A 15,829-nucleotide genomic window follows, 5' to 3' on the forward strand; every position below is an offset into this window, starting at 1 on the left:
TTTCAACATGTTTAGGTTGTTCTCGTTTTAGTGGGCGGAAATGCCTCCATTGAATGCATTCGTAGATTCCATGACTAGAATATTTGTCAGTCAGAATTTTATTGAAGGAAAGAGGAAAAGGCTTTAGATGTATATGACCATATGTTATATATACATACTAAAGGGCTGCATGAATACGCAAAAAACAAACTTTGAGTCACTGTCCAAAAATTTCAACTTGCACTCACTCACACAACGTAAAAATGAATTCTCATGTTTGGGTAAAATAAGGACCGAGTCTCATTAGTGAGAACAACAACGAGTTCGCTCAACTCATAGCACTCGCACAAGTAACGACCCACTCTTTGTAGAATGGGTCTACCAAAGCATTTCATTCTGTTGGTGTGAATTAATTCTGTGCAAGAAGGATGTTGGATGAGTGAATGATGTTCGTGTGAATTAACAACTGTTAATTCGAGTTATTCTAGTTGCACGACTAGAAAGAAGTATGTATGTAAATACGCTTAGATAATTGCATATGAATGTGGATAAAAAAATGTTTCCAATATTCAATTTTATTGCAATTTTTCATGAAGTTTATTTAGGGATTAATAGATTCAACAAAATATTATAAAAAATAAAAATATTTTAGAACTAAAACCTGTCCTTTGGAACAATTGAAAAAAAACTCTTTTTAAGTCACAAAATACATACAACATTTAGTTCCAAAGTATCACATTTATTATTTTTCGCGTTCATTTCCAGTCACAGTATACACAAAACAAATGACGAATTTAAATATTTAATAAACTGTCTCGGTTAAGCGTCTACGGCCAGTACAATGCAGGCAAACATGTTCTGGGGAAAACCCTTCCGTTTATCTTCTGTATTTGCTTGCTTAGCTGAACACTATGGGTGCACAGTGTTCTGTTAAAAGAATGAGAGAAACAATGAATTCACATAACAATAAGTGACGATCACACACTATTCCACTACTAAGCGAACGCTAACGCTTTGCATTCACTGCTGGTTGATGATATGAGTGTGAGTTGGGTTTGTTTATGGGATGAATGAGCTGAGTCTACCTGCTAGCGATAAACAACAACTCACAATGTCTTCTCTGTATCTGCATTCACATAATTCCAACTCAGCGTCGGCGCTTAACTCGAGTTATGAGATGAATTTATAAATTCTCTGTTGCATTCATAGCGTGAATTAATTCTTGCAACCCTTTAATACATACGTTGTGTCCAAATTATTTGGTAAAACATTGTTAATATGATAGTTCTTGATAGAATAAATAACCGGATCTTGTTCCCTTATCTAGAACAGACTGCCATTTACTTTTAGTGTCTGGGATTGATATTATCTTCTTTGTCGCCTTAATAGGTTTGTGATAAGCTCAAAACGCTTCCAAGATCCTTGAGGATCTGGGTCCACTGGGTAACAAAGAGGACCAATCACACTTGAAAAGTGATCCATCGATTTTGGTCTAGCCTACAACCTAACCTAACCTGACTCTTACTCAATAACTCTGAATATTGAGAAGCAGACGCTTTTCACTGTCGAAGAAATTTGCTCATAAAAGAACGTTTCGTTGAAGGTTTTCAAAAATGTGATTCTCAACCAAAAAATTGTTTATATTTCATAGTTTTGTAGAGACCTTTATGTGCATTATATTATTAACAAGTAAGGAAGGGCTAAGTTCGGGTGTCACCGAACATTTTATACTCTCGCATGATAAAGTGATAATCGAGATTTCATTATCCGTCATTTACATATTTTTTTTATTTTGGTTCCTAATGTATATATTATACAGAGAAGGCATCAGATGGAATTCCAAATAATGTTATATTGGAAGAAGGCGTGGTTGTGAACCGATTTCCCCCATATTTCGTATATGTCATTAGGGTGTTAAGAAAATATTATATACCGAATTTCATTGAAATCGGTAGAGTAGTTCCTGAGATATGGTTTTTGGTCCATAAGTGGGCGACGCCACGCCCATTTTCAATTTTTAAAAAAAGCCTGGGTACAGCTTCCTTCTGCCATTTCTTCCGTAAAATTTAATGTTTCTGACGTTTTTTGTTAGTCGGTTAACGCGCTTTTAGTGATTTTCAACATAACCTTTGTATGGGAGGTGGGCGTGGTTATTATCCGATTTCTTCCATTTTTGAACGGTATATGGATATGCCTGAAGGAAACGACTCTATGGAGTTTGATTGACATAGCTATAGTAGTTTCCGAGATATGTACAAAAACCTTAGTAGGGGCGGGGCCACGCCCACTTTTCCAAAAAAATTACGTCCAAATATGCTCCTCTTTAATGCGATCCTTTGTGCCAAATTTCACTTTAATATCTTTATTTATGGCTTAGTTATGACACTTTATAGGTTTTCGGTTTCCGCCATTTTGTGGGCGTGGCAGTGGGCCGATTTTGCCCATCTTCGAACTTAACCTTCTTATGGAGCCAAGAAATACGTGTACCAAGTTTCATCATGATATCTCAATTTTTACTCAAGTTACAGCTTGCACGGACGGACGGACAGACGGACGGACGGACAGACAGACATCCGGATTTCAACTCTACTCGTCACCCTGATCACTTTGGTATATATAACCCCATATCTGACTCTTTTAGTTTTAGGACTTACAAACAACCGTTATGTGAACAAAACTATAATACTCTCTTTAGCAACTTTGTTGCGAGAGTATAAAAATTATTGATATGTCAGCCTTTTGAACCGTCAACTTCTCAGAGATCATAACAATAACTCAGAGTTTGCATCGTTCCAGACAAAATAATGCCTTTGGACTACCGCATATCCTTGCTATAGAATATGATAACCGATCTATGGGTTATATCAGAATGTCCTAAAAAAATAAAAATTTTAATGTCATCCTTTCCAAGCAGAAAAATATTTAATATGTAATAGAGATCTAATAAGTAAGGTATTTCGAAACATGCAATCTACCGAAGTAATACGTTTTACCAACTCAGCTTCATAATGAGCTTTTCGAATACTAACGATACCAGTCCCGGAACTGAAACCTTCTTAGCGTCCAAAATAAATGATGACATAAAAATGTATTATTTAACTTACCGAACCAAAAAGGAATATAACTGGCCAGCGTATTACTTGATTTTGTCGAGATAGTTGAGGAATGACCTCTTGATGCTCCTAGGAGGAAGTTCCGCTTCAAGTAGGTGACTGAAGGGATGATTTCTGCGAAGCTTCCCCGCAGGAACTGCTTAGATAGGAGTTCATTATGCTCCCTAACTGACAGTATAGAGGCCACACAACGCAGGTGTTTATGGAAGGCAACAAAAGACATCCTGTCGTGGTCCGGAGTGTAGTATTCTAAGAAGTTTGTAGCTTCCTCGCCTGCGTTTCACTGCATACAGACAACAGAAATTGTCCTTTTCATTGGTCGAAGTATAGAATTTAGGCATATTCTTTCCATGCTCTAAGTTGCTACCAATTCGAAAGATAAAAAGAAAAATGGAACTGGATTTTGATCAATCAGTTCATAGCTATATCTTATATTGATCCGATGTGAACCATTTCTTCGGAGAGTATATTGTCGCTTTGATCAATAATTTATGACAAATTTCGTGAAGATAAATGTATGTTATTGAACTAAAGAAGTCCTTACAAGTCCCTAAAAGGTTTAAGTTTCACCTTGAGTGCTTCATGGGCTGCCTTATCGCTGTTAACCCAAGAAAAAATATCATAAGATCAAATTTAAAAATTTTGGATCGATTTTGTAAAAAAATTCTTAGAATGTAGACGTCATTCCCATATCTGCATATTCATTATTTGCAAGCTCTACATTCGATTGGCAGCACTGTGCCGTCGAATTATTTCCTGCTAAGTTTCACAAAGCTTGCCTTTTTCTTGTTCGAAATGAAAGCATGATTTATGAGAGCACAGATAACAAATAATAGGCTTAAAGTCAATGTTTAAATAACAACTAAAGAACAATAACAAAACAACAAAAGCGAACGATAGCATATTAAAAGAAAAGCACAAAGGAAGGAAGGAAGAGGAAGCGCCATTAAGTAGCCGGTGAACTGAGACTGAAAAATGACGTGCAAAAGAGCAAGGACAAACAACAAACGGCGATAAGCAAACAATTAAAACGAAAGTGAAACATGAGATAATAATCGGGGCAAAAGACAAAAGGTGTAACGTGCAGTTATGCGGCAGCACCGAGCATAGCTGTAAAAGTGTAGTAGAGAATGCCGCAGTGGTGTGAGAATTCAAGGTTGACTTTTTGCTGCACAGACCCAGCGAGGGTCAGCTGGGAAAGTGACCTTTTCGGCTTTGACTGCGAAATGCAGGCATTGTATTTACAGTTATTTGAGTGTATGTGCTTGTAGCTTTTGTACCTTTTATGCTCGTCTTAACACCGTTATTTATTTTGTGTACAAATAAGCTGGAATTTCATTAATTTTTGCCTATTTATACGCTTGTTAAGCGAAATGAAATTGAATACCGGCGCCTGCAGGTGAAGAGCAGGCGCATATCACGGTATATGTGTCGGTGAAGTGAGGAAATTGGAAAGCAGAGACGAAGGCATAGTAGAGAAAAGCACAATATCACCGTTATTTAAGTGAAACTGATTATTTGTTTGAGTGTGTGTGTGGACTCTTATTTTCTTTGACATCCTGTAAGGTAATCAAATATACTACACATACACACCAACAACGATAAATCTGTAATTTAATAAACCATTGTAAATTATTGAATTTGCCAAAAATAGAATCTCATACACACACACATACTCAGTCATTGAGTCGATGTGACAAATGTGACGTGGTGTGAACTTGCCACGATACCTGCCAGCAACTTGCCACCGCAAAGTCAGCGGAAATGAGTTTCTATATATAATTTATTTATGTACACACACAAACCCATACACATACACACGCATACAGCCACGAATAATAAATATATAATAATAAAAGGAAGTAGTTGCGTGGAAAAGCTGTGGAAGACGTTTGTGGCGGGCTGCCTGGTAGGAAGGTAGGAAATCAGGAAGGCAGGAAGTGCGTGAGGAAATGACAGCGTTAAGCGGTTGTGTTATAATTAGATTTTCAAGAATTTAGTTACGCGCTCAAGTGTTGAGTTGTGCTTTCTCAGAAGTGCGCTGCGCTCATTGGGTCCTTTATATTTGCTTTGCTATATACATACATATATATATAAAGTTGTTTGTTTGTATATATGGGCTGCAGCTATGTATGTTTGCTTGTGTGCTTTGTTTGCTTTTCGCTTTATGGCATTGGGTTGCCTTGCTTATTTTGCTGATATTTAAACGTAAATTTGTGGTATGCCTTTGTTCAATAAGGCGTTAAGTTCACAAAGCGAATAATGCGCGAAGAGAAAATAAAGCGAGAAATTTGCGATTGAAAAGAAGTAAAAATACGAAAAAAAAATTAAAAAAATTAAAAAAAAAATGAAAACTTTGTAGGCGTATCACATTTGTGCTTGTATGGATCCTTATACTGAACTTAAAGAGTCTCGAGTTTTGAGATATTTAATTAATATAACAATAAAAGGTATAGAATTAGGCATTTTAACTTGCAATATTCATTAAATGTAACCAAAACTAAAATTCTATAATCTAATCCTACGAATTCTTTAAAAATGTTCAAAAGTCCCTCAGAAATCAACAAAGCATTTTGAGCTTACCAAAATTTTTCTGAGACACGTAATGTCAGTTTCAACTATGTCTCCGCGTTTGTCGAAAGTAATACTGTAGAGATTTCAACCTCAGTCTTGCAAATCCTGTACAACGGTGTAGAAAGTGATTGGATATTTTCACCTGATCTCCTTTTTTCTTCCAAACAACAAGATTTTTAGCCTTACTGAACGAATGTCTATCGATAATGTCCAGTAAGAACTATTATGATTGCGGCAAGATGGGCTTTGCTCAAGGCAAGTCAGTCAGTAGATTTCCTGCATTCTACTCTAGGCCAAAATGATTTCGCTGTTGTACAGGAGCGAGTCTTTGTCTGCCATTTTATCCACTGCTTGAACGCAAAATACCAATGCAAATTCAACGAGGTTCCATCCTGATGTCCAAATGTTCCGATGGAACTCTGACTCCTCTTGCTAGCTCATCGCCTTTGCCGTGATTCCGCTATGAGCAGACACTTAAATAAGTCTGGCTTTGAAGTAACTTGTTGAAACAGAAACTCCTTGACTAGCTTTGAGCGCACAATTAGTAAGCTCTGCGCTAGTATTGCCGCTCTGCTTGTCGGAGTTCACCTCCCTGAAAGAAGTTTCAGTTCATTGCTATATGGCTACTGCGACCTTAATAGCAGCCTTTTGCCTGAAACCACGGTGGTGCGGTAACCTAAAGCTAAGATTGACGACGGAGAGCTCCTTACTGAAAACTCACCCTTCTGGCTAACTGTGCTTTTGTTTCAGGTACTTCTCCCCAACCACGTATACCTCGTCCGTATTTGAGCAGAGTCAATTGTCACTTCAAGTAGCCTTTGCGACGCACTGATCCAGGGGTGCAGTTAAAGTTGGAGAGAATTTCAGCGTATCCTTGTTCGGACCATACATATAGCCTTCATATACTTAGCTTCCCAGAGCTTTAGAGTTCACGTCACAGCAGTGCAACCGTCGGCAATGTGCACGAGTGTTCAATGACACTAACTGCTATTATTGGTGTAGTCTGCAGAGCACCAGAGAAGACGCTGAAAGCCGTTTTTTGAACGCGTGATAACTGTGTTGGTTTCAGCACATTTCCAGAAACATCGGCTTTAGTGATGACGTCACTTTAGCGAGTTAGTCAAACCTCAAACCACTTACAACAAATTACCGTGAATATTTTCGTCGCACAGGTCTGGTTTTTTATGCCTATTTATTTTTGGTAAAACCACTCTTTCAGAAGAATTAAGCAAAATTCTTTGAAAGAATATACATATGTAATTATTCTGTAAAGCTTTAGCTTTCTTAAATATCAAAAAAGGCTAATAAATATTGAAGTAAAGTAATTCTGTGATAAAATAGTCCCTTAACCCTTAAAGTACTACTTCTTCACATAAAATGCGGTTCAGCGCTTTTCACATTTGTTAGTTCTTATGACCACATTCCCAATGACCAAACCACCACTTATTCAATAACTGGAAAGTCAAGAATGTCACACATGCAAACAACTAAACAAATATATATATTTTCGAAGAAGTGTTCGCCTCTATTGGCAAAATTTAAACTGCTGCCACACATTGGCTTTACAGAATTTCATTTTATTTTCGAAAACCCCGAAACCGCCAGTTGACGCAATTCTGGCATTCTCCAACACACACACACGCTCCCACAGGCAACCGGCGCCGCCAACCACATGCCAAGCGGCGAATTTAGTTTAAAAAACTCGCGCAACGCGGTTTGTAATTTCAGTTATTGTCGCAGCGATTGCAACCCTTTTAATTGCCCTTACTTTTAGCAATTGCTGGCTGTTTTGTTTTTGTGATTTTGATTTCCATTATTTTTTCTAAATTTTTTATGCAATTGCCGTTTTTGTCGGTGTTTTGCTATTTGGCCAGTTTTGCTTCCGCAGTTTTTTATGCGTTGTAAAAATTTTTTTTTTTTTTTTTTTAATTTTTTTTTCTGTTTTTGCGGCTTTCGACCGCTTTTTACTTTGCTTGCTGGCAGTTTTGCAGCCAAAGTCACCAACACCAACGTCTGTGTTTGACCACTTTTTCCGTCGTTGTTTTGCTTTTTGTTTTTGCATTCTCATGCTGTTCCGCTTACAGCTTGCATTTGAGCGGCGCTCCCCCCGGTCCACTTGGCGCCCCGTGCAGTCTGTCTGTTCCCATTGGCGCTGCGCGAAATTTGGGTTAAATGTGCACGGTTGCTTTTTTCGTTTTGTGTCATGCTGCTTGTTTGCCTCTTCTACACAGATACATACATGCATGTAAATATATGCATTTGTGTGTGTGGGTTTGTCCAGCACATAAACAGCTGCGAAAGTGTGTTAATAGGTGAAGTTTATTTTGGTTACAGTTTAATACTTCTTTCACCCATTTTTGGCGTCTCTTTTAGTTTGTTGCTTTTGTTGTTCTCCGTTCGCCCTTGTTCTTTTGGTGCCTCGATATTTTTATGTGACTCTATTTTGTGTTATTCTGTGCTTTTATTTTTTGTGTTTGTGATATTCTTGACCGTTTTGTTATTGGTTTTAGTTGCCACTTTATTTTTTCTGCAATTTGTAGCTCACTTTTATAAGCCGGCTTAGGTGTTTTTATTACTTTTTTTTTAATGAAATTTTAGTATTCCAGTTATAATCGGTAATTAAGTTGCTTCAGTTAACCTCAAAAGTGTGTGTTTTGATATGAAGAGGAAGGTGAAGCCACAAAAGCAAGTTTACCCGACGTTTGCAATTCTTTTCGGCTGTTGTTTTTTGTGGTTATGTTCGAAAACTTAAAACCACAACCAAAAAACGATTTTTACTCGTGATCTTTGAAAGTTGTTCTTGAACTTGAAACAAGCTGCGCTTTTTTTGACTGATCTCTGGTTGAATATGCACAAATTTCTATTGGAATTTGCCAAAAATATCTGAAAATATTTTTGCTTGTTAACCGAAAAAATCACCAAAAAATCAAGTTCTGAAATCACTGTTATTTCAAAGAAGCTTCGTTCGTATAGTCAAAAAGCTTCGTTTGGCACAATTGGACTATTCCAAGAGCAAAAGTTTTTCTTTGCTACCATTTGCCGCTCTTTATAACCAGCTTTTTGAATTAAGCTTTAAATGCTGATATCTCTTAAATTTTGTATTCTTCTGACAGCTAACAAATTAATCGTGCCAAAGCGCTTAAAAACCCGTTTACTTCATTTTATGGTTCAACTTTTTATAACCGTAATTAAAAGCATGGTGGGAAGGTTGGAAAGGCCTATTGTTAATGTTAATCTTGTAACAATTTGTTAGACGCAACGGGTGGTCAACAGTACTCAGCCGTGCTTCTTTTATAAAATCACAACATATTTTGTGCATAATATGTTAGTGGGAACTTTTTATAAATATTTTTCTATTAAGTATATGCTCATGTTCACACACAATATTATACAAAACAAATATTTATATTCAAAATATTTGAGTTCTTCAAATTCTTATTTTTTATTTTCTTATAGCTTTTCTTTGCTACTTTTATTTATTCCTCATCTTTTATTGCTGTTCTTCGCACTTTCTCACAACCATAATATGCCAGCTCATTATTGACATGCGATCAGATTTTGTCTCCTTTTCCATCAACGACCTCGTCACCTTTGCTTTGACATCTACTTTATTCAATCACCACACTTTGGGCCATTTTCTGTTATTGTTAAGTGGCTCGTTTTCTCGTTAAAGAAGGCGTTATGCTATATGTTATTGCCTTAAGTCTTGTCTATTTTCATAAATAAATAAAAGTACTTGTACACGTGTCACAAACAATTATGAAAATAAACTGAAAAAAATTATGATTTAGAAATAAGAAATATATACAAATGTATATCTAGAAACTCTAAAGACATAATTATCAAAAAAGATTAATTATTCTATTATAGACCTCCAAAAAAATTCTTGTAAAATTTTCGGTTCATAATATCAATATTCTTATTGAAAATATACCTTACAAAGTCATAAATTAGCAGATATAAAATATTCCCGTACTTATGATTGGTGACATGCGCTGAAACGTTGGCAACACTTTTCGGTTTTTCCCACAAACTTTAAACGCAATAGAAGAAAGAGATTAGAAGGCAAAAGAATTCTATTGCTATTTTAATATATGTTAAATGGGTTAAGGGTTATGGTTGGAGTTTAGGCAGAAGTTTATGATTTTTTGACATTAAGTCTTAAGTATGTCGATAGATATCAAAAATTTCAACCCAAAAAAATTTGGGATAGTTTTTTATTCCGTCACAACACTGAATTTACCATATGGTGATCTTAAATTTCTATCTGAAAAATAATTATTTTTATTTTGTGACGTGTGCATAAAATTGACCACAGACGTGTGGAATATAAATTTTTTATTCACCTCAAATATTATTCTCTAAAGTTTCGATCATTCCTGCTGGCAAGTTACTAAGTAGTTTCTTGTCGATTTAATAAAATTCAGCACTGAGGTGGGCAATGCACAAATTTTTTATTCACCACAGTGTAGAAGGTTTTAAGTTTTGATATTTCATGTTAAGAACTTAATAGTTTGTTTGTTGTAAGCCTAAAACTAACCATGGAGTGGTGAGTTTCTGTTGCTTGACGGTATTTGCATACGTTATTTTTGTTTTGGATTTATAATGTATTATTAGCAAATTATTATTTTCTAATGTCTTGATAATTCATGCTAGTAAGTTACTAATTTTTTGCTAAATGCATAAAATTCACCACTAAAGAGGAGAATATACGTTTTTTTAAAGATCTCAAAGAATATTCTCTAAATTTTGACTTTTCATGATACCAACTTACAAGTTTATTTGTCGCTGGTTTAAAACTAACAAGAGAGTGGTGAGTTTTTGTTCTTTTGCAGTATTTAAGTAAGTAATTTTTATTTGAATATTTTAATCTATTATTAGCAGATTATTTTTCTCAAAAATTTCGATCATTCAGGCTACCAAGCTACGAATTTTTTACTGAATTTATGAAGTTCACCACTGATGTGGTGAATAAAAATTTTTTGTATTCACCTCAAAGATGAATTTCTAAGTTTTGACTTTCGATGCTACCAACTTACTATCTTATTTGTCACAAGTCTGAAACTGATCTAGAGTGGTGAGTTTCTGTTTTTTTGGAAGGTTTTTGCCTAAGTTGGTTTTATTATAAAAATTATTTTAAACAACATTTTTGGGCACTAATATTTTTGCATTGATCATACACTGTGGTGAAATTTTCTCGCATTTTATATACAGTGTAATCCGTACACCACTTTGCTTGATATTATTTTGGTTCATTTTATTCGAGTGTGTTTAATTAAGCCAGATGCTTATTGTAGCGCTTGCGGTAATTTGTGTCTACTCGCTTATAGCTGCAAGTAAATACACTTTAGATTGTTATCAGACGGTGTTAGGTTCACGAAAAATTATAGCCCGCAGGTATCTCTTATTGTTTTGCACGAAATTACACACGCGCGAAAATTGTCGGTAATTTTGTTAAAAAAAAAAAATAAAAAACAGCAGAAAACAAAATTTTTGTCAAATTATGCGTCAAGCATCAGTGAAAGCACAAGACAAATAAAAAGAAATACTGCTTTGATGTTTCTTGGTTATTGAAGTTCTTTAAAATTTTTGTATTTTTTTCTAATTTTTTTTTATCTTCTAGCAAATTTTTCCAAAACCCGTGTTCATGTAGATTTACCACACCATTTCACCATTTATAACAACAGCTGCGAGCTTGGTACTTTACTGTACTTAAGGAAGTGTCTGATTCTCAAACAAAGCTGAGCCCAACTAATAAATTTTCCTTGCTCTCTGATGACACGATACGCTCCACTTGTTGCTGCTTCTCCTATTTCCACATACATACATATTTCTGCTATATGTGTACTTACCATAGGTAAATGTGTGTTTATGTAAACATTTTTTGGCGCCCCAAAGCCATTTCAAATGACAACAGCTTGCTTGTGGATTCTTCCGCCTACGACATTATTCATCGCCGCTGCTAGGTTTCTTCTTCTTCTAAGATCCTGCCTCTTTGCATAAGTACCCTGTCAAGCCCCCGCTCATTTCTGCGTTATGTCTGCAGAAAATATGCTTCTCATATATTGGCGTGCCTCCATCTTTGTGGCGTGTAATTTTTCAGCAAATATTTTTTTGTTGTAATTTTTTTCCTGTTTCTGCCTTGCTGCTTCCGCCATTGTCAATTTGTTATGTTCTTTTACACGCTTGAAATTTTTTGATTTATCTATAACACATCCACAGGCGCTACACACAGGCTAAAAACCTTCTTACCAAGTGTGGAAATTTATACAAGCTTTCTTTGAGCTTGCTTTGGATTTGCAGCTGCAAGCGAAAAATCGCTTTTGAATTGAATTTGCAGTTTCGTGGATTTTTTTTTTTATTCTTTCTGACAAGAAATATGTAAAAGCATTCCTTATTGTAAGCATCTAGTATATATTCATACTTCAGCTTAGCGTTGCTGCCACATGCACAAACCGTCAAAAAGTTTTGTACTCACCCACGCTGCCAGCACTCGAATATTTCTGCTTTCCTCTCTCTGTCACACATTTATTTTCGAATATTCGCTTCCTTTTATTCTCCGCTGCAGCTTTATCATTTTGTTTCGATATTTCTTGCTGATGCCGTTATAATATATTATTATTATTATGTTGCATATTTTCCGCCAAAACTTTTACCCAACTCCAAAGACGCATATGCCATCTTGGGAGTGTATGTTGCTCATACGCCAAGGCAAACAAAAGTTGTGTGTAGGGGAAAAGACTGGCAGATTGCTCGAGTGTGCTTGGCTTAGCGTTTGAGTTGTGCATTATGTTGCTCATAAGTCAATGTAAGCGAGGCGGATTGTTGGCGGTTAATCTCGTTGGAGAAGGCACTCAATACGGACAGTTATGATTTATTAGATTTTATTGTATGAAATTTAAATTTCTCATAAGTAATTGAGCGCCTTGCCCGGGTGAAGCAGCACAAGTTTGAGTGATGTGTGGATAATGCGATTTCAATGTAAAATTCATTAGATAAAATGTATGCGCAGATGTACGCAAATTTATAAATTATTGACAGTAATTCTTTTGCATATACATATGTACATACATATTTGTAGCAATTTATTCTGCAAAAATAAATCTCGTTTTTGGAGTACTCCTGCCACTTTGATAATTAAAACTGGCTGCATTCTTTAGTATTGACTTCTTTTTGGTGGGAAGGCGATATATTTTTAAAATGTTGGCTATTTTAAAAAATCGCGATCCCGAAATTTTCGGGATTTGTGTTTTAGAAAACTATAAGCTTATCAACTAACAACAAAAACATGGATTGTCTGTATTTACATGTACAATTGTCTGCAATAAAATGATTGTGCATTGTAGTCATGCAATTAATCCCGAAATATGTGTCCTGATCAAAACATATGTATGTATGTATATACATATGTAGCTTTGGGTATTAACACAAAATCGTCGAAGTTAGCATTTAAATATATAATCTTTTAACTCGTGCTTAAAAATGCTTTTTTTTTGAAATGTTAACTTCTAAGCTTTAAGTAGAAAAAGTTTCAAAGAAGTTACTGAGGAAAGGCAGTTTTTGCTTTTTGAATTTGTCTTCAGTTCCGTACACTTAAAATAGCTTTAAGTCTCGAAATTATTTTAAATATCTTGTATTTGATGTAGATTGAGAATTTTTTTTTCAAAATCGGGGTTTCGAAAATTTCGTGATTAGAGTTTTTTGCCATAGTATAAAAACATTTTGTTTAAAATTTAATATTTTGTACAAAATGCAAAACTACAATTTGTTTCTGATGTTTTTTGTTAATTAATCAAAAATTTTCAAAATCGGGATCCCGAAAATTTCAGGACTCGAATTTTTTGAAATTGTTTCTACAATTTTTTTTGTATAAGTTGCAAAACAAAATATCTTGTGGCTTTTTTTTACAAATAAAAAAAATCGGGACACCGAAATTTTCGGGATTACGGAGTTTTTTGCAATATTATGTTAGCATCCTTCATTTATTGAGAAAAATGAAAAATTAAAACTTTCTTCGCACTGAAAACATGTTTATTTACTTGTTTTTTTTTTTTTGGTTTTTTTGAACAAGACTTTAAGTTGAAGAAGAACGCAAAATTCAAAATTTTTGAGTTTTTCGAGCTTTAAACACTTGAAACAATGCTAATTCCTTAATTCCTCTAAAATATCCTACATTTTGTTGTAAATAAAAAAATGTTTCAAAATCGGGATCCCGAAAATTACCCCAAAATTTAGACAGAATCGACGATATGCGAATTTAAAATTTTTTGGTAGATTTTTTTTTGCAGTGTAATTTTGGAATCTCTAATGTTTTGTGGATTTTTTTTTTGGGATTTTTTTGGGAATTCACTTATATTTCATTATATTTAATATAGTGAGTTTATTAAGTAGTGGAATTAGTTTAAAGATTTTTGGAATTAAAAAATATATTTTTTTTTTTTAATTTCAATTATTTTTTTTAATTTTAGTTACTTTTTTTTAATTGAATTAAATTTTTTTCATTAAATTTCAAAATTATTTTTAGGTATAAGTAATACTTTAAGTACTAGTGAACACGTTTAATAATTAAATATCAACATATTTTACGGATTTTTAATCAAGTTCAAACTTTTTCTTCTCTTTTTAGATTTCTGCTCAACAGACCATTCGCCAATGCCACAAAAAAATCCCGAATATTGACAACCCAACACAAAATCCATATAAAATGCCACCAAAAACAAACAAACCAGCAATTTTTTCGCACAAACTCTATTCGAAATATTTGGCAGAGAAAATCAATCATGCAAAATAATTCCACTTTTAAAGCTTAATTTCATTAATTCAATAATATTTTTGTCAAAAAAAAAAAATATTTTTAAATTTCCATAATTATTAATGCTAATAAATATTCCTTTTATTTCTTTCAGTGCAGTGCAATTTTAGCAAATAAGTTTTAATCAGTGCAAACACGAAAAAATATCTAATATTTTATAAAAAAAAAATATTCTAAACCTAAAAAGTGCACAAATGCATTTGTAAAATCAAAATCCACCGCCCACCAACAAGAAAAAGGCATTTATATCAAAAATCTCCGAGCGCAAACGGTCGGCTACGCGTCGGTTTTGTGAGTGCGTGTTCGTGTTCTATCGTTTTTGTCGCGTGTGAAATATTTATAATAAAAAAATAAAAAAAATTCAGTGTCGCTTTTGTCCAAATAAAATCGCCATATCAATATATTTTTTGTTCATTAAATTTTTGTAGCGCGAGTGCTTTCTAATCCCCGATTGAAGTTGAAGCGTGAGTGCGTCTGAAATTCGCAAAAATTGCGTAGCGTTCTCGGGCGCGTGCGCAAATCACTTCGCGGACGTTTCGTACGCCGCCACAATGCATCCGCCCGCGGGCAAGCGATGCCGGCAAATTAGCGACGCCAACGAAACCAATAGCAACAACAACAACGGAGCTACAATGATGGCGGAACGTCGAAGGAGCAGCAAGAACAACACAGCGGCGGCAAATGCGGCGACAGCCCCCACAACAACGGCAACAGTTGCAACGAAAACATTCGGCAATCATTGCCGTCAACTGAGTGTTTTGGTGTGCTTCGTCGCCATTGTCGCCTTGAATAATTTCGGCTGTCTGCTGACAACAACAACGGCTGCCCAGCAACGGGAAAATATGCGAGTGCTGCCATTGCCAGAAGGTAAGCGAGAGAGAAACTGTACAATTGAAAGCTCATTATGAAAGCGCGTAGACTAGAATTTTTTATATGTAACGGTTAAAGTGTTGAATTATGTAAACTAGTGCCGGACTGGTCCGAAAAGGTTAACAGTTTTAATTAAAATTAAGACCTTTGTTTGGGTAAGGGTTAAAGTTTGGAAATTTTCGGACTAGTTTCAGACTGGTCCGAAAAGATACATAATTTTTTTAAACGTTTTTTTACATTTTAAGAAGACAAAATCATTTTATTTTCTTTCAATTTAATTTTTTTATGTAATTTCATGGCGCTTCTGTTTAATAAAAAATTATTAAATTTTTTTTTGTAAAAATATTACATTTTCCAAAAATTTTTTTGACTAATTTAAGAATTCTTTAATCCCTCTCTACTCACATGCTCATAATCTTGCTTATAAACGTTTATATTGATCTCACTCATGCGTCTTCACATTGAGCTTACATCTGTGCCA

General features: G+C 34.8%; 1 protein-coding gene across 6 annotated transcripts in view; it reads left to right on the plus strand.

Annotated features, from left to right (window-relative positions):
* LOC105224376 (low-density lipoprotein receptor-related protein 2) overlaps nucleotides 1-15,829 on the plus strand; it is a 442,984-nt gene that overhangs the window by 81,004 nt on the left and 346,151 nt on the right. For 5 of the 6 annotated variants that reach the window (XM_049454765.1, XM_049454763.1, XM_049454768.1 and 2 more), the window contains exon 2: nucleotides 14,573-15,345. In XM_049454765.1, the coding sequence (XP_049310722.1) occupies nucleotides 15,030-15,345 (316 nt within the window). In that variant the 5' untranslated portion in view covers nucleotides 14,573-15,029. The remainder of the gene's footprint in view (nucleotides 1-14,572; nucleotides 15,346-15,829) is intronic. The other variant, XM_049454767.1, reaches the window with a different exon arrangement.

Source organism: Bactrocera dorsalis, chromosome 4, assembly GCF_023373825.1.
Source record: "Bactrocera dorsalis isolate Fly_Bdor chromosome 4, ASM2337382v1, whole genome shotgun sequence".
Classification (NCBI taxonomy): Eukaryota; Metazoa; Arthropoda; class Insecta; order Diptera; family Tephritidae; genus Bactrocera; species Bactrocera dorsalis.